Source organism: Castor canadensis, chromosome 7 (assembly GCF_047511655.1).
Source record: "Castor canadensis chromosome 7, mCasCan1.hap1v2, whole genome shotgun sequence".
Lineage (NCBI taxonomy): Eukaryota > Metazoa > Chordata > Mammalia > Rodentia > Castoridae > Castor > Castor canadensis.
Genome location: NC_133392.1, coordinates 16375200 through 16394559, shown reverse-complemented (window position 1 = coordinate 16394559; position 19360 = coordinate 16375200). Strand labels below are relative to the sequence as shown.

Here is a 19360-nt window from a genome sequence, read left to right as displayed (position 1 = left end):
CTAGAAGCTATACACGTTGTTACCCTGTTATTAGTTGTCCAAAATGAGCCTTCTCTTCAACTGGTTTCTGTGACCTAATTTGCTTCTACTGTGTGAGTATGGTAATCAAGATTATTACTTAGCACAGTCTCAGCAGGAGGGCTCTGATGTACTCTTCCTACCACTTGTGGCTTTTCATTCAGAAGATGTCCCCATCCTTCATTTGCCTTTTCTGTGGCAACTCACTTGGTCCTTGTCATTCCTCCAAAGATAAAAGGCAAGGTCAGCATCCCCTTGGCTGACTCCTGATGATGAAAACAGCTTAGGCTCAAATTCACTTAATCTGATTTTCCCTAAAGTGAAGAGGTACTAAGATTACCATCATCCAGCCAGGCAATTTCCTTCTTGTAAATCACTTGACAGACTTGTTCTGATGTGCTCCACCTACCTTCTACATAGGAAGGTTAATTTCAGAAAACGATTTGACATCAGTGTGGTACCTTACCCTCCCCTCCTGAAACAGTGACTTCTTACACACACCTGTGACACTATGACTCACTAAGATAACATCCTTCTCTTCCCATGGCCTCTCTGACCATCCTGATAACCTTAACTAGGAAAACAGTCATTTGTACACATGTGTCGGCAACAGTAATCAGAAGGGACCTGGAGCGAGAATCTGGGAGGCCTGACTCCCACACTCTCCCTCTCCTGCCACGTGCCTCAACCTCCCTGAGACTGCAGAGAGGAGCTGAGAACAGGTGACTTATGCCCAGAGTTGTAATGGAGACAATGTGAGTTCATCCCCCTCCTGGCAGCCCCTACAGCATCAGCCTGGCACACAAGAGGCCTGTGGTCAGCTGAATGTCAGGAAGGACAGTCACTAACCTGTAGGAGCAGGAACATCTGAAATATGACCAAAAAAAAAAAACCTCTTATGAAATTTGATAGAACCTTTTAAGGTCACCTGGAGATCTCAAATTGTCCCTGTACCAGCAATTCCATTTAGAAATGGATCAAGTCAAACTATTCAGGCTTCAGTCTAAACCCAGCTGGCAGAGCACCACATCTTAATGGATCGTGAGGGAGCCATGTCCATTCTGATTCAGAGATGGGAAGGGACTGTGGTCCCGGCTGAGCCCTCTGTGGGAATACAAGTCAAGACACAGGGCCAGTGACTCTCGGCCTTTAGGCTGAGGGCTCTGAGGCAGGGTTTAGCTTAGGCATGATTCTACCACTGCCTCCCCGTCTAATTCCAAATCCAGACATCTTAGGGGGTTAAAAGACAAAAACCATTAGAACTAAGATGTTGCCTGCAGTGTTTCTTCGTGGTAGAGACCCACCGCTCATAGCCCAGGGAGCCTCCTAGCTGCCTTAGTTTTTATTTTTTGACTGCTTCCATTTGTATCCCAGGACACACTTGAAATCATTAACTAGTTAAAAACAGCATTTGAGACAAGCTATTGGACATGATTAATGTACATCTGGCAGTATGGCACTTTACAGCTTATAAGAAGTGCTCAAAGAAAATACCTTCCTGGTACTCAACAGCCCCATTCTACGGATATGAAATCTGAGCTTCAGAGATGTTAGAGGACTCGCTTCAGCAGCAGGGATTCTGGGGAGAGCTAACTGCATGGTCAGTGACCCCACCTGGCAGCTTCAAACTGGTCACGGTGGAGGTATTCTTGCCATGGAAATGGGCACACTGTACAAATCAGAGTTTCCCTCCTCAGCTGCCCTCTGGAGAGCTGGTGGTTAAACATTTACAAGCACAGCACCATCCCCAAGGTCACATTGCTACTAAGCAGCCATTGAGGCTTTTAATGTGGTGCTTATGAGTTTCCAAAATGAGCATTTAAACCCTTCCTGAAAAGAGTTTCTGCTCCTACTCTGTGAAGAAATACACAAACTTACTTTCCCCTGGGTCCCTCCGATGTCCACGAACCCACTGGGAGACAAACCACATGTCCTGTGTTCACAGCCACAAACCCCAGTATCAGATATGTTACAAATTCTAGAATACTCTTGACTCCTCCCAGACCTGAAGTTCGGCCTGTTCAGGCTTTGATATGACATAACTTTGCTGGGTGTGACCTTTGCAAGAAAAAGCAAGCACACATAATCTCCACCTGTCACCTTGCAAGGCATTCTATTCATCCAGGTGACAGAGAGCATTAACCCTGTGGCTGGTTCATTCTCTTGCTTAACTTCAGAGGTTAATCTGCCTGAGTATAAAGGATGTAGCTATTTCCTTAAAGCACTTTTTGAGCTCTACCACTAGACAAGAAAAATATCAAGCCCAACCTAGCACTTGGGGGAGACACTAAATAAATGCATCCTTGAAATCTTCTATATGCCACCTTCCAATACTTGGGAAGTAACTTCTTATAAAAAGAGTGAACACATTTTGACTCAGTGCTTGTCTGCTGCACAGGCTGGGCTGTTCCAGGGCTGGTGGAACTCTGGAGACAGACCATTCACCTCTGAAGGCAGGACTCCAGGGATGTTTCAGGCACACAGTAAGCCCTACAGAGGAGCTGGCCTATACAAAGAGAAAAAGGACAAAACAACCACAACCAAAACACTCTTTTCAGAGGTAGCTGGGAGGGTAGGGACCTGGGGGAGGCCTTGACAGTGTGCTAGGTTTTCCAAAGACGAAAACATGTAGGAGGGCAGGCCGAGCAGTTGAGAAAATTTCACACAGGAGGGGGAGGAATTTGAGATGACTGGATGAGCAGAAGGTGAATGCGTGACAAAGGAAGGACAGTCAGGGACAGCAGAAGAAAGAGTATGAAGGGAGAGTGCCCGGGGCACACCTGGCCACACTTGTGGGGCAATTTGATGAAGTATAGAGTTCGTGGACAAAGGCAAAGTGAGGGAAAGCTGGAGCATTTTCTCCACAACATTCCTACAAATCCCAGATCCTGTCCTCCAGAGCTTACAATTTAGTAGGGTAGGGAGTAGTCTGGGGGGACAGAGGGAGAAAGAAATAACAACCAGGGATGAATGAATATGAACACAGGCAGGGACAAAAATCACGTGCCCAAAGAAAAGTGTAAAACAAGGAGCAGAGAAAACCAGAAAATTGTTTCAAGAAAGAAGTGTCCCATCAGCTGGGCCATTAAGGAAGTATAGAATTAGGGTGGGAAGGAAGGAAGACAACAGGAAGGAAGAATGGGGCATGTTTGGGAAATATCAGGAGTCGGGTTTGGCTAAAGTACAGAGTAAGTGAAGATCAACAGTGGGATCTAAGGCAGGGAACAAGGTGGCCCTGTGTGTCCCTGAGATAAGGTAGGAACTTCTGGATTTTAAAGGTCCTCATTTGCCCTGGAGCCAAGGTCTCAAGACAGTGATGGTGTGGCCCGTCTCTAAGAGCTGACAGCTCACTGCACAGGCAAAGCTGGAGCTCCTGGTCTACAATATGGTAGTGTGGGGAGGGCTGTGAGTGGGTCACTGCGTGGGTTCTGGTTAAATGGATTGGTACCATTCCCGACTCTGCCCTTTTTAGCTGTGCAACCTTGACAAGTTACTTTTCTTTTTCTAAGCTTTGATGTTCTTTTCTGTAAAATGAAGATGACACTTAGGAGGACACATGAGGGAAGGCCTGCCAAGTGCTCAGTGCCTTTCTTAAAAGATGAGCAGTCAAGGAACAGAAGCCACTTCTGTTTCTGGGTGTTTCCATGTGGGAAAATGGAGGGTCATATTTTAAGGTCCAGGATCACAAACACCCACACATGCCATCCCAAGCTCGGCTATGTTGAATTCTGAACTCTGTTGTCTTCTGACTTGTAGTAGTGGACACCTACTTTTCTGCTGTGTGGTCTCTAGTGAGTTGTCCCGCTCACACAAGAACTCTCACAGTGCCCAGTGTCACCATTTCAGTTCATGCACAATGTTGAAGCAGCAGGTTTGATTTGAACAGCTTTACTGAGATAAGTTCAGATATCACATGACTCATCCATTTAAAGTACACAATTCAATAGTTTTAGTGTATTCACAGAGTTGTACAGAGTTCACCACAATCTAATTTTAGGAGTTTTGGGTATTTTTGTTTTTTTTTTTTTAAGGTTAGAGCCTTGCTATGTTACCCAGGCTGACTTCAAACTTGAAATCCTCCTGCCTCAGCCTTCTGAGTACTGGGATTACAGCTGTGCACCCCCATGCCAGGTTTAGGACACTTTCATGAGTCTCAAAAGAAACCCTGTGCCCATTAGCAGTCACTCCCCTCTCCTGCTCCTGCTTAGTTCCAGGCAACCATGAACGTACTTTTTGTCTCTATAGATTTCAAATGCAGCAACAGGTTTGATTAGCATCTGTTAGTGTCAGCCTCACCATTTGCATGGCAATCAGAAGGAACAATTGCACATACAGATAGGAATCACCCAAACCTCTACCTGTATCACACCTTATTACTGCATGAAATCCTCCCCACTAAGGTGTCATTCATGTTGTTCACCAGCACGTCCCCACAGTGACAAATGTCCTCATTTCACCTCTGCTACCCTATTGAGAAAGAGTTAGATGTAAAAAATTGGAAAGAGATGTAATCAGACCCAGTTCATGTGGGAGCTGTCATAAAAACATCTTTCCTGGAGATGTGTCCACACCAGTGTCAGCCCCAGAGAGACAGTAGGACAAGCCAGATCAGAAACAGTAGGACAAGCCCATAGGTAACTGATCACTCACCAACGTCATGTGCTAGGGTGGGTTTAGGGATCAGTTATTAAGAATACAAGGAGTTGTACGTTGAAATGGTGTGAACTATCAATTTATTTGTTCAATCCTTTTGCTGCACAGCAATAACAATGATCTTTCAAGGACACAATTGGAGCTGATCACTTCACAAATTGAGCACTCCAAGTACATGTCCAATTGCACTGTGCAAGATACCCTGCCAGCCCCGCCCTCTTCTCCTGTCTCTTCTCACACCCTCTCCCATGTACACAGCTCCCAAGCTACAGTTCTTGCTGCTTCAAGCTCTCTACATATGCTCTTTTCCTTTCCAGAAGTCTCCCCCCACCTTGCTGGTTCCTTCTCCTCCTTCTGGTCTCACCCTAAAGCAGCTTTTATGTCACCTCCTCCAAGAGTCCTTCCTCACCCACCTAAGGAAAGGCACTTTCTCTGCCTCCTTGCTACCCTACCCATTCCCCTTCTTTCTACTTGCCACATTCTGAGTACTCTGTTTCTTCTTTCTTCTCCCCATGAGAGAACCGCTATTGTGTTTCTAGAGCCCAGCACAGTTGCTAGTGTGAAGTTTGATATATACATGCATCTAATGCTACCCCAATTTTCTGACTCCTTTCCACAGCAACAGCCTTCAGGTGAAACTGAAAGTCAGTCTAATACCTTGAGTTGTATAACAGTATCTAGCAACTAGGTAATTTTGATGATGTCAATATAACTCAACTGACGACTAAAGATAAAAGACTTGTTTAAGTCTCTGACTCAGGAAAGGCAAGAACTGAAGGAATGGGTGTTCTGATGGACCAATTTCATACCAACTATGGCTAAGCTCTCTGAATGACAGTCATACAGTGGAGCACAATTTCCAGCTGCTGGGGAGAACCAGAACCCAGGGAAAGCTAAGTGACATGTCCCCAGAGCAAGCTAAGTGACATGTCCCCAGAGCAGGACAGGATGATGTGGAATAGCCAGGAGAGACTGCAACTGCAGCAGGGCAGATGGACAGCTTCCTCCAGGAAGAATCCTGAGCCACCTGGCTGCCAGCCTTACACATTTTTTTTAAAAAGTCTGTTCTTATAAGGTTAGCTCATGCTTGCATCAAATCATCACTAGACATTTTATTTCACTCCAACACATAAAAATGGACTAGAGTGGTCAGCTTCCTTGCCTAAGAGATGTGGGCATCAAGAACACAACAGGCAAAGTTCCTTGTTGAAGTCCTATCACAGAACAGTAGGATGTGCTGACCATAAGAAGCCACTCATGTGGTCTTGAAATATCAAAGGTTACAAAGCCTTGCTCACTTGAAGCAAACTACAAAGAGAGTAGACATGGCTGGACCCTGCTTGGTTCTTCAACTCACTTATCCCCACTTCCCTTATTTTCCTGGGTCCTGAAACTACTCTGATTACTAAACTCCACATCAAGGAACACACTGGTCCTGATTTGACCCAGCCAACGAGGAACAATAGTAAAAGCAATGATAGCTAACGCTAGATGTTGCTGTGTGCTGATATTGTTTGTAATGGACCCACTGGCTCAATCCTCACAACCACCTTAGTAAGTTGGATGATTTACTGTCCATGTTTTCTGATGAGGAGACTGAGGCAGTGAGAGGTGACAGTAGAGCTGCAAATTGACCCTCTGCAATCTGCTTGCAGAGCTCCCACTTACAAACATGATTTATTTTTCAGGCTAAACCTATAAAATCTGGAAGGCTTAGGGGATAATTTTGCAAAGCTACCAAAACAAATGACTGACAACTAGGTCACATGGGTAAGAAAGAGATGAACATATCCAGGTAAGGGTTTCACAAATTCAGGCTTAGAAAGCTCTAATTCAACGTCATTTGTGCCTCTCCACTCAGTGATAAATCCAATTCTCACCACCTACTTCTGAGTCCAATTTATCTACATGGGACCTTGGGCCATTCTTTTGGCTCTGGGCTATGTGTTCTACCCCTCTACTTACATAAATGCCACAGATGAACTGACTTTCAGTAACAGTTATTGAGTACCTACTGCAAAGCAGATGCCAACTTGGAAGTTTTCACACACATACTACCTCATTTAAATTAACTATCACAAATGAAGGAAATAGTCTGGTTTCCCTGCCCCCACACCCATACATTTTTACTTTTGTCAACGTTTTAAAAACCAAATAGGCTTCTGTCCATAAGAAAACAAGCATGCATACAATGTAGTTAGCAACTGCCTGCACCATGCCTCCTAGCCTTCACAGGCAAGTGCACTCAACTTTTGAGTTTTATCCATCACTACATTTGGCAACACTATGCTCACACCAACTCAGCCATCACTTATTAACATCTTGGTCCTGAGAATGAAGATTCAGTTCTTACCAATACGGTTGCACCTGAATTTTTAGTTAAATCTGTTTTCCTTATGAGAAAGCAATTACTATTTCTACCAGACTCTGCAGTCACCCCGGAAACAGGATGGTCTTGCACAACTTTTTTGTTCTGGCAGATTTAATCACTTCCTTTTCCCCACTTGCCTAGCTCCTGATAAACAACCCATCATGTTTTCTATCAATTTTTGCTGTGACCTACCAAGAATTCTTCCCAACTTTATCAAACCTCTTTAACTGGAGAGAAAAGCAGATGTTCTCAGTACTGTTTTCACTGGAGAAAAAATACTAAGAGACAGGTGAAGAGCATGGTGCTGTCATCTGAGAATTGGTGAAGGACAAAATTGGGGGAGGATTTGTATGATATCAAACTCAGTACCAACACAATGCCTTTGGGTAAAGATGTGCAGGCTGTGGACCATACAGATCTACAAGGCTCTTTTCCTCTACACTGGGAAAAGAATGGTGCCCTGAAGAGGCAGCACACAGGCCCTGTAAACAAGGTGCCTTCCAATCTCATCTCCAAATGTCCTGGTCATCTTGCACTGTCCTGATCCAGCCACCCCAGAAGTACTGCATCAGCTGTCTCCACTCCGACAGGCCTTCTTTGCCTGACTCACGTTCAGTACCTGGATTTGTTGCAAAACCATGACATGAGTGCTGCCTTCCTGGGGTCCTGTGGCTTTCATGGCAGGCATGGTCTTTCCCTGGGTGTCAGTCTATCATACAAGCTCCTTTCAAAAGCAAGAAGTCACACACATGCTCAACTTGCTCAAGTCGAAGTTCTTTTTCAAGTCCTGTTGTATGTTTCAAGGGTGCTTCCAAATCAAGTTGGGAGTGGTGACAGACATGCCAAGGAGGCAAGATTGCATCATGTGACTTTTACATTAGCCATTTGTAGGCATCATTTGTAGGCATCACTGGGAGGGAGTGCATTTCCTTGTGGGTGGGGTTGGTGAGCACTGGGAAGATTTAGGTCCTAATTTGAAGACCCTCTGGCACAGTCCTGCCCACCGGCTTATTCTGCTTGGCCCACAGGATATTTTTTTTTAAAAACGAAAGTCAAATTATTTACCAACGTTTAAACATCTGGAAATTGTACACAAAAGTCCCTATTTCTGGCGGCTCTTGATAACTGAAAGGTTGGGCAGATTGGCTGGTCTCCTTCCATGGGACCTAGGATGGAGGACATAGTGGCTCCTCCACCCAGTTTGCCCCAGTCTTCACTCCTTAGACCACCTAGCTGGTTCTTGAAAGCACATATATATATATATATACATATATACATATATATACATATACATATATATATATATATATATACACATATATACATATATATACATGTAAATGAGTCAACCACCATCCCATTCCTGCCCTCAAGAAACTTGTAGAACTTCCAAGGCCATTCTTAATGGCTCCTTTTCCACAAAGCCTTTTCTGATCTCCTTGAGCTAACCCTTCCTTCCTTTGAACCCCCATAGGACACTGTTCATATCCCCTTCCATTGCCTTGTCTTTGCTAACTGCATTCTTAACCAGCGCCCCTTCCAACATTCACATTAACCTCTAAATGCCTCACAGACAATAGACGTCGATAAAACTGTAATGTGGTCAAAGCTACTAGTGGAAGCCCATTGCTAGGGTTTACTGCCATGTCTGTGCTGAGACCTTCGCAATGGAGGAGAAGGGCTGGATTTTCCAGGTGAGTGGGGCAGAGGGGCTCAGTGTCATGGGTCCCATTCTCACCATCAGCCCCAACACTCAGTGACTTGCTGGCTGTTCAGAAGTGGTTCCAAGAGTGGCACATAGACAGCAGTCCAGTAGACACCCAGCATGTACACCTTCCTTTTAAGGAAATGTCTCTGCACCTAGGGGTCCAGAGCCCCCGCTATTTTTCTGGGGGGTACTCAGCCTTCTCTCCCATTTCCCATCAGATACTCCAGTGAGGAACAAACTTGCTACATTTTCCTACCATTCACTGTTCTTAGTTTTTCTTGAACTTCTCTCTTCTCACAATGTTTCAATCAGTGAACAACTATTTCAAACAAGAAACAAAAGAAAAAATACAGACTGCTAGAATACAGACAGAATATAGTGGTATTGAGTGAAACTCCCCACTTCTTAATAATACATTTTAACTCCTAAAAAAGTAAAGAGAGAGTGGTAACTTTTGTGAGCCAAGCCAATGAATGAGATATCTTTTACTGAAGAATTCCAAAGAGCTCTATGAACACTCCCCCAGTAAACGTGTTCCCTAAGATCTTGAGAACTATAAATAAAGCATACAGAACAGCACACCTGAGTACACCTGTGCCTTGACTCTAAACTAGCACTACCTACTGATAGCCATGGTAAGCTCCAACTCATCCCATAAAAAGCACCTTGTAACTTCCACCCTGTGCATACCCAGAGTCATGTACTGACAGCAGTTTCTTGGCCACCAGTATCTTATAGGAGGTCCACTTTGTCAAGAAGTATAGCTTCATTCTAGGCTGTAGGAGAGCAGGTGAAAATGATGCTCTTTACCTTCTCTTTGTTGTCTGTGCATCATGAGCAAGAGAAAGTTTCCAAAAGAAAATGGAGAAGCATCTTATGTAAAGATCTGCCTGCAAGGCTGATAGTTTTACCCACAGAAATCATGGGTTACTTGCACAGAATCAAAATGTGATTCCTGCCTCATATTAAGTGAATTAAGTCAGGCTTGAAAACACAAAGTCTGCATGTTTTCTCTCATACATGGAAGATAGACCCAAAAGATAAATGTGACCACATACAACCTCATATGTAAAACATGTTTGTAACAGTGGAACTACTCTATGGAGCTCAGGGAAGGAGGGAAAGGAAAGGAGAAAGATAGAGCATCAACAATATCACAAAACACAACATCTGCGAAGGCAGAGGTTGTTTATTGAAAGCTATTGAAAAATGGGGGTAGGAGGTAAAAGGGTAAGGGAGAGTAATGGAAGGGGTTGAACACACCAAAGTAAAGTATACTCACAGTGGGGACACAATGAGACACCCCTTAGAACATCGACTTAAATATTAATGTCAAAAGACATTAATAGGTACAGTGTGTATGGGGGGGTACTTGTAGGAGGGAGAAGGGTGAATGAAGGTGATTAAGGTGAGGGAATATGGTGGATGGATTTTTATATACTAACATGAAACAGAACAAAGAAATCTCTTGCAACTGCTTTAAGTGGGGTGGGGAGGGAGTTGAGGGGAAGAGATGGTGGGGGTGATCTAACCAATGTACAATATAAGCCTATTTAGAATTGTCACAATGAATCCCCCCTGTGCACAGAATATATCCTAACAAAAAGTTTTAAAAATGTGGTCTCTGGATCAGGAGCATCAACCTTACCTGGGATTGTTTGAAATGGAAAACCTCATCTTTCCCTTACCTGCTGAATCAGAAACTCTGGTGCCAGTGCCCAGAAATCTATGCTTTTTTGCAAGTCCTCTAGGAGATTCTGGTACAGGCTCAAGTTTCAGAACCACTGCTCTAAATAGTGATTTCCCTGGAAGTAGTTTTTAAAAGCTACCATCTTCCTGGTTAAATCGAAGTTATTCAAACAAGTCGGTCAGTTTGATTGCAATGGGACCCAAAAATTCACCCCAGTGCACCCTCAGCACACACCAGACCATAACAGCATTAACATGTTTCAGAGAAAAGAGGTCATGAATAACAAATATTTGCTCCCCCAGCTGTTAACAAAATTTGCCCTTGAATACATAGCTCCTGCCAGTTTGGGATAAACATACTTCTGGGTCTGAGTCACGCTCAACCCAACACACAATGAAATCAGAAACTAGGCTGGTTTCAGCTACAATGTGCCCAGACTGGGCTCAACCACAATGGGAAGAGATCCCACATCACTCGCTGCCCACTGAACCTTCTGAAAAGTTCTCTAGCTCTTTAATGCTGGCTTTGGAAAACACTCGGCATTTCAACTTTGGCACAGGAGAGAGGCAAACAGTAATAGGCTCCTCCTCCTCACTCCACATGGGCTGTGTGACGACATTCATGTGATGACACAGAGAAGCCACCTCCTCAAAGAGGATCACATACCAAGATTCCCTCATGGTAGGGTGAGCCTCTCATAGCATGTCTTTGCTGCAGGAATTTGGAAAAGTCAATGTATTGTCCTTTAAAGAGGCTTACAATGATGCAATACAGGTTGTTTATCCTTCCTAGTCACTTGACCAGGTAATGAAATAGGCAAGAAAGAGGTAGGGCCACCTCCCAAAGTCTTGGAGCAACAGACAACAGAGTAGGCCAACCTCCAGCTCTGTCTATGGAGTCTTAATTTCATCAAAGATGGCTCTCAGGAGCTTAGGATAAACTTAAGTTAATGTGTCCCTTCTCTCAAATTTATGTACATGTTCAGCCTTAAGTCTAATTGTGGCGATGACAGATGTTTTTAATTTCTGGATTATTTTTTAGACTTCATTGAGCAAGTGGCAGAGGGCAGGGCAATTGTTATGATCTCTAAATGAGAAGTTCTTTCCCTTAGCCTGGGAAATCCCATAGTTTCAGACAGCCATTCTGGAGTGAAGGTAAGTCAGAGCTATCCTGCCTGGTGAGAGTAGCACTTTCATTTATAAAATGCTAAGAGCAATTCGCACTTGGATGTTTTTCTCTCTCTCAAGTGAAATGTTTTGCCTAAACCTGGAACTTTGTGATGCAAAGTTCACAACTGAATTGTGTGAATAAGTCATCGATCAAGACCATTGATTGTGAAACTTATAGCTTGTGGTATCACCTTTAATCGGTAATTTAGTAAACATCCTGGGTGTCTTCTTAAAAAGCCTAGAGCTTTCCAAGTTAAGGAAAAGATGGAGAAAAACAAATCCAGGAAGTGGGGGAGCAGTGTGAGGTTGGGGGGAAGGGCACTCAACATCAACCTGGGAAGCACTAAACATTCCACCTGAACTAGGAGGAGCTATTACGTGAGGACAAGGGGCCTGAAAGATGACTCTATAGTCATCAGGTACACAAGAATTTTCACAGCACAGCGAAAGGCCGACTGTTCTCAGGCATTCCTGGGATGGGACAGAGTGAGTTTCAATTACATTAAACGGCATACAATGCAGAGTGGGCAGAATTCATGGGTGTGTATTTTGGAAGGAGTGGGATGGAGGAAGGAAACAGACACCAAAGGCTGCTTTGTAAGACTGTATGTGAAGTCAACCAGTGCTTGAGAAGAAACTGTGCGCTCCTAAACTGCACAGGTGACAACTGTTTAATTTCTCTGCTGTTTACTTAAGTGCACAGAGTAATTCCAGAAGAATTCACAGAAGGGATGGGCCTTTAAGAAGCCTTAGAAGGAAGTGGAACTTGAGTTTGGTCTTTGATAATACAGAGAAGGAAAACCTATGTATTTCTGATGGGGGAAGCATGACCAGGGCTAGAAAGGAAAATGGCCCCTTCTCATAATGACTGAGATAGAAAGTGGAGGGAGATGAGTATAATTGGCACAGGTTTTGGAGTCAGACAGGTAGAAACCTGGGAAGAAAACTCAGCTCTCCTACCTTCTAGCTAGTGTATCTTTCATGTGTTTCTTAATTCCCACGAGCCTCCTTTTCCTCACCCATTAGAGGTGGGAGTACCACTAATACCAAGAGGCTAAAACACGAGAGGCAGAACATGTAAAATCCTCACCACAAAGCGTGCCACTTGGCATGTGTTCAATCTCTGACAGATTTAATAACATTACAAATTAAAATAAAATAAGATGGGGTTGAAAGGATATTTATTTAGATAGAGGTAGGAAGGAGGTATTTTAAGGACTTGGGGAGAACTCTGCATGACCAGCAGGAAGCTTTCAACTTTACCTTGTCATTTATTTAGGTTTGGGGGCTGGGAAATGATAGGATGATTCAGTGTCCTAAGAGGATTACTTTGGTGCCAGTCTGGAGGTCACATGTGAAACACAGTATAGCACTGTTCTTAGAAGCTGCCAGGAACAGGATTGCAGTGGCTTTCAGATGTGGCAGGAAGGGGCTACTTCTAAGCCCTGGAGGGTGCTGGACACAGCAGCCTGTGACCAGTAGGGTATGGTGTTGCCGTCTCCATGGACAACAAACACCTCAAGCAGCCCCCAGAATTGCAGAGGGAAACAGGTCTGTTTCTAACATTATCTTCTTTAAGGTGGAGCACAGGGAGTTTATATAAATTAGCCAAAAAATTCTCAGCACCCTGCCCAAGAAATACAACCTGGACCACTGCTATTCACTCCCCCAGTCCCTATCCCCAACACATCGGCACAGGGTTTATGAAGCTGAACTCCCTTCCTCTCTTCCTTTCCACCACTAGCAACTCTCTCCCATCACCCCCATCTCACCCACTCTGTTCCTCCTCCTGAAACCTTTCCCAAGCCTTCTTCATATCTGTTGAAGGCCTAACTCCCAATTCCTTAAAATGTGGACTAATTTAGAGACAGTGTCTTTCCAGAGTTAATCAAGTTAAAATGAGGTCATTAGGGTTGGTCTTTATCCATTAACTGGTTCCGTTATGAAAAGGGGAATGTAGCGACAGATACGTATATGAGATGAATGCCATGGAGACTTGAAGACAGAGATGGGTGATAGTTCTATAAGTGAAGGAATGCCAAAGATGGCCATCAAACCATCAGAAGCTATGGGAGATGCATAAACAGATTCTTTCTTGCAGCTCTCAGAAGGAATTGACTTTACCAAAACCTTGACTTCAGACTTGGAGCTTCCAGAACTAAGACAATAAATTTCTGTGGTTTAAGCCTCTTAGTATGTGGTCCTTTGTTAGGTGGCCCAAGTACCTTTCTTGGGCATCTGACTTCTCTTTTCCTCTTACCACAGACATCAAACTTGCTGTCAGGTTCCATCAGTTCTAATGGTTTGGTTTCTCTCAAATCTATCATTTTCTTTTCATTCTGATTTGTACATCTAAATATCCCCAGTCTCTAAAGGCCCAGTTTAAGAGCACCTATTCCAGGAAGCCTTTCCTGGTCAGCATACTTAGAAAGCTAGAGTACTGTATCTATGCCTCTTTCAAATATCTATTTCCTATTAGCAATTTGTAAGCTACTTCACTTCCTCAATACTTGGTAATAACTGGAGGGCAGCCACTGTGTCTTCTATGTCCATGAGACCTTCCCAAGTACCCAGCACCCTGCCTAACCCAGAAAGAGCATGCAGGAGATGGTGACCAAATCCAAGCATTTCCTGGTCTGAAGAGGGTTACAGAATCTTAAAGGAAAATAAATGAAGAAATGAGCTAGACCATCCTACAGCTGTATCTGTTTGTTGAGCAAAATCATTCCATCTTTCAGCAACTGAAATGTGCGAAGCAATATAGTAGATTGGTGCTCCTTTATTATTTGAAATATCTGTTTCTGCCAAAAGTTAACAGATTTCAGGAATAGTAGTGGTGTGGCTGACTTTCTGTAAGGATTTTTGCATCGCTCTCTCTCTGCTGGGAAGAATCCATCTAACTAAACCTGAAAGACAACTATGGTACCTAGGGTGTCCTAAATCCCCACTGTTATCAACTGGGGCAATCTTTCTTGAAGGGCATTTTCAATGTCTAGATATTCTCAATTGTCATGAGTAAAAGGTGGGTGCCACTAGTATCTAGTGGGGAGAGGCCAGGAATGCTGCTACACAACTTATAATGCACATGGCAGAATCACAAAGAATGAGCCGTGTGTGTGTGTGTGTGTGTGTGTGTGTGTGTGTGTGTGTACCCACACAGTTAAATGTCAGGTGGAGAGTGGACATCCCTCCCTTGAAGGATTAAAATAAATTTTATTGGGTCTCATGCTGTCTAAATGCACATTGGGCCAACCAACGGTGGCATAGAGCTTCCAGGAGACAAAACAAAAAATAAGGTGCCCAACTGTAAAATTCTCTTTGCCATGATGCTAAGTTCTTGAATTCTTTTACCTGGTTCCTAAACCATAAGAATCCTTTACTTTGAAATTAGATGAGTGTTGATAGAACTGAATCTCTAGTATTTGCTTATTCTTGTCTTTCTCTAACAAAAAAAGAAACAATGAATTCTTTCCTATTTTTACAACTGTACTAGAACACACATCAGTTAGCCAATTACAGCTTTTAAGTGAGCACAGGGGGCCTCTGGGGGGTAGGTTATGAGCATATCTTCAGGAAGACAGATATTGACTGACAAACCCACAAAACTCTCTTATGCTTCTTTGTTACAGGATACAGCAAGGGCAAGGTGCCCTTGAACACAGCAGGAGAAATAACCATTTCATCAACATTCTGGGATCAATAAGTGTCTGCAACTGGAAGTGAATGGCTGCCTGGTCAGGAGAGCAAAGGAGAATGAGGGTCAAAGGATACCAGCTCAGGCCATTCCACGCCAGCAGAGCTATGATGGCTAGGCTTGCTTTTTCTCCAGCCTGTGTCAACCCCAAGTCAGAGATTTTTTTGCAGAGAAAATAATGGCACAAACCAATGTGAGCGCTAAGCAGTGAGGCAGCAGGGAGATGGGAGCCCTCCTATGCTCCTCCATGGACACCCCCATGACCTGAGCCTGCTCAAGGGTGAATGCTGTCAGCTACAGGAAGAAGGAGGGAGCTGTGCCTTTCTGGAAACAAGATAAAATGGAGGGAGTGGGAAAGTTTGAGAATGAGAAGACACAGGTCCTACCCTGTGACAACAGGCAATGTATTTCACTGTTGGAGAATGTACATGGGGCAGGTAGTAAACCACGGGCTGGGAAGTTAAAGATGGAGACGGTACAGTTTCTGAGAGATTCATTCTCTGTGAGAGAGACAGATGTTTGCACTGTGCTAAATGCAGTAGTATTTTATGTATACCCTGTGATGGGGCACGCAGGATGAACACCTGCTCCAATTATCTGCAGGGTGGCCTTAAGTGGTTTACTTAACCTTTCTGATGCCTGGTTTTCTCATCTCCAGGATGAATGCCTGGACTGCACGTACCGCTGTGCCCTTCTCACTTTACAGACTATAATGAAGTTCCCTTCTTTCCATGGAAGCCCTTGTACGTCTGCCAACTGCCCCTCCCCATCCCCCTTCACCCCCTGTTGTTGGCAGAGGTGGTGTAGTCAGAAAGCTGGGAGGCTGCAATATGGACTGACCCCGACCTCAAAATAAAAAAGGAACGGCCTCTAATCACTGGTTAAGGGTTAAGATAATACTAGAATGTGACCTCTTGGCAGCCTGTCCAAAGTGTTCTAGTTAGAGAGTGGCCAAACGTGAACCCAGGTAACCTAAGCTTTGGGACATCTGCAAAGGCTTAGAAAAAGAGTTGCTATATGGGAATTCCTGGTCTATAATATATACCATGTACAGAAAGTCTGGGGCTTCCGTGAGCCCCATGGGAACAGAATCAAGAAGTAGCGTTTGTAATTCCCTTTCCCATCACTCATAAATTACTCATATTGAAAAACAAACTCAAATCCATTAGCAACAGAGATCAGGGCCATGGTATTCTAGTTGAGAGGGAGGTATAAATGAAGAGACCCAACCTCTGGTAAATATGTCAACATCTGTATTTGGCATTGAGAGTTCCTGGAAGCCCCCCACAATAGAGGAAGCATTATCGGAAGCACTTTTATCACACCAAATCATTCCACTCAATCACCATTTACTCACTGAAAGATCAAAGCAAGGCATGGATGCACTGAAGTTCCCTGGGTGCGGGATGAATAGAGCAGGACCTCGTTTCTTTGTCCTTTTAAGCTGTCATGGGGCTATTTCTCAAGCCATCCATTACTATAATAAAAACCAACCTGCATTTCCAGCAACAAGGATCAACTTCAGTTCAGCATTTTCATCTCAAATGTATACCCTGTAGCAGCTTTGAGAGAAAGTAGGTAAGTCATCTGAATGATCCAAGGCATGCCAGAAATAGCAGATGTGTTAGTATAAAGACTGTAACAATAAATCCAAGCTTCCCAAAGGGCAATATTAAAGGGTAATCATTTACACTATAAAATTATTTGGTGACAGTGTTTTAAACATATTGTTGAGGAAAAATCAAGTCACAGAAAAATGGTCATAGAATGATCCCATTTTTAGATCCCTCATGTGTATCTAATTCCAGTCTAGAAAGGTCTAGAAAGATAACACAGTAACTATTGACAATTTGAGGCTGACAGTAAGGATAAAGAGCTTTCACTTTACCCATCTATTCTGTTACATTTCATTTTGTAAACAGGGGATGTATTTCCATGTTACTTGAATAATTAAAAATAAGCTGTTACTGTGTTCTTTTACATAATTCAAAAAATTTAAACTATAGCTCAATTCTAAATGATTTAATTTCAGGGCCACGCCTAGTACATAAATAAAGTACACCTGTGCAAGGCACGCCCACCCTCCCTCTCCATTCTCCTTATGTGATTTCGCTAACTTTGCCACATACCGCATCCTTCCTTCAAGAAGGTGTTTGGAGGAGTGATGGGGATAATACTGAAATGACAGGTTATAAACGCAGCACACCTGAAAGCTTTAAAAACAGCCCAGCGTCTCCTTTCAGCTGCTCTGGTTAGGCTGGAGCAGGTTCCAACACAGCCCCGCGCGGGTAGAAGGACCATTCTGTACACATCCTAATGAACTAAGTGACGGGGTGTGGTAAATGAAATGAGAAGCAGAACGAATGCTACATGAAGACAGGAATGCCAGTCCCCAACACAACCAAACCCCCCGAATACAACAACAGTCAAAAGAGACGCACACACCGGAGCTCAGCTGTGCAAACCCTCCAGAAATAGGATGAGGTTCAGACACTGTGGCTTAAATCAAAGGTTCTTAATGAAGTCTGGGTTACAGAAAGCCAGACTTCACACTACAGATTCTCGACCGGAGAACATGTCTGCCCGGTTTTCCAATTGATCACTGCCCGTTAGGTGGCCAAGCCCCGCAGTGCGGTTCCAACTTCAGCAACCATGCACCATGATCGATATTTATAATTACCTTTCTCCTTCACCATGGCAACCGAGTCCTCAGCAGAGGGGACTGAAGGCAGCAGGATTCAGCTCTAGGTGTGCAAGCTGGCCGAGGCAGACAGACAGACAGATCGGCGGCTGCAGAGGCTGCGAGGAGACGCCCCCGGCACCCACTCGCGAAGTCCGGGGCCGCCTGCTAAAGTCCCGCCCCTCCCCCGCCCCCCGCCGCGCACCGGCCCGGCTCCCACGCCCGCCCCGGGAGCGCGCCCCGCTCCCCGCCGCGCTGCGGCCGCGCCCTGCTGCTGGACTCTGCCCTCCGCGGGCTGAACCCGCTCGCTACAGCTGCTGTTGTAACAAATGCAAAATTCCACCGTCCTAATCTCTGGTCACTGACACCACTTTGCATTCCTCACGCCCGGGCCCAGGAAAACGGGCAAAAGAAATGCTCCCATGTCCTGGCCCTCTCCCAGAGTTCTGGCCCCCTCCCAGGCTTTGATAAATGATTGTCAGAGGAGGGAGGCCTAGGGAGCCTCAGCCAGGGGTTGTTTCCATAAGTAAAACTCGTCAATTGTTAGCTTATTAGTTTTCTATGACAGCAGCTTTCAATCCTTATTACAGCTTCTTTCAGGCAAACTGAATAAGTAAAATTGGCCTTAATAGGAAAATAATGCCAGTGGCAACTTCATTTTCCTCTGAAAAATGAATCATGACATTTGGTTTGTTTCCCACTACACATTTTATCTGACTGGGGTACAGGAGGATGGAGGGGGTCTGAGATAGGGGGAGAGAGACAGAGGGAGGGAGGGAAGAGAAAGGAGGGGGGAGAGAGAGAGAGAGAGAGAGACCAGGAAGAGGATTCTTCAGGATCCAATTTTTCATCCAGGATCAAAGAAAAAAAATCTGACTCATCCAGTTAGGTAGGATTCTGACATCCACTCTCTCCTTGCTTTTTTGGATTTTTCTAGACAACCTCCTTGAATGTGTATCTGCGAGGGCGGAACCCAAGTCACAGTTAAGTGGCAAACAGCCTGGCTAGTACTGGTCTGCAACCAGAACCAGCCTAAACTTGACCTGCAGCCAGCCACAGCTCCTGCCTTTTGATTTCTCACCCACCAGGTCACAGGCAGGTCTTTGTGAGCAGAGGACTTCCTGGTTCACAAAGCCGACGCCCACCCCTTTCCAAGCACCTGTCTCCCTAAACCCAGACCTATGCGTCCCCACTGCATGTCACATACACCCCCCATGTGGGAGCAAGAGACAAAAAGACAGACGTTGCTGCACTCCGGGGGAGCAGCAGATGGTCAACACATCTTTGAGAACCAGAATGCACAGCCAGTATTAGCTTGTATTTACTGCAAATATTGTAACGTGTTGGGCCTGAGAGAGCCAGGGGAACAGAAAGGAA

The 19360-nt window shown here is 44.5% G+C and overlaps 1 protein-coding gene across 10 annotated transcripts in view; it reads right to left on the bottom strand.

The window, feature by feature from the left end:
- Ablim1 (actin binding LIM protein 1) overlaps nt 1–19360 on the bottom strand; it is a 291006-nt gene that overhangs the window by 150776 nt on the left and 120870 nt on the right. Inside the window, exon 1 of one of the 10 annotated variants that reach the window (XM_074078242.1) lies at nt 17984–18158. The exons of the other annotated variants lie outside the window; for them this stretch is intronic. Coding sequence (XP_073934343.1) covers nt 17984–17999 — 16 coding nt within the window. The 5' untranslated portion in view covers nt 18000–18158. Of the gene's footprint in view, nt 1–17983; nt 18159–19360 lie in introns of those variants that run through there. 10 annotated transcript variants of the gene reach the window in all.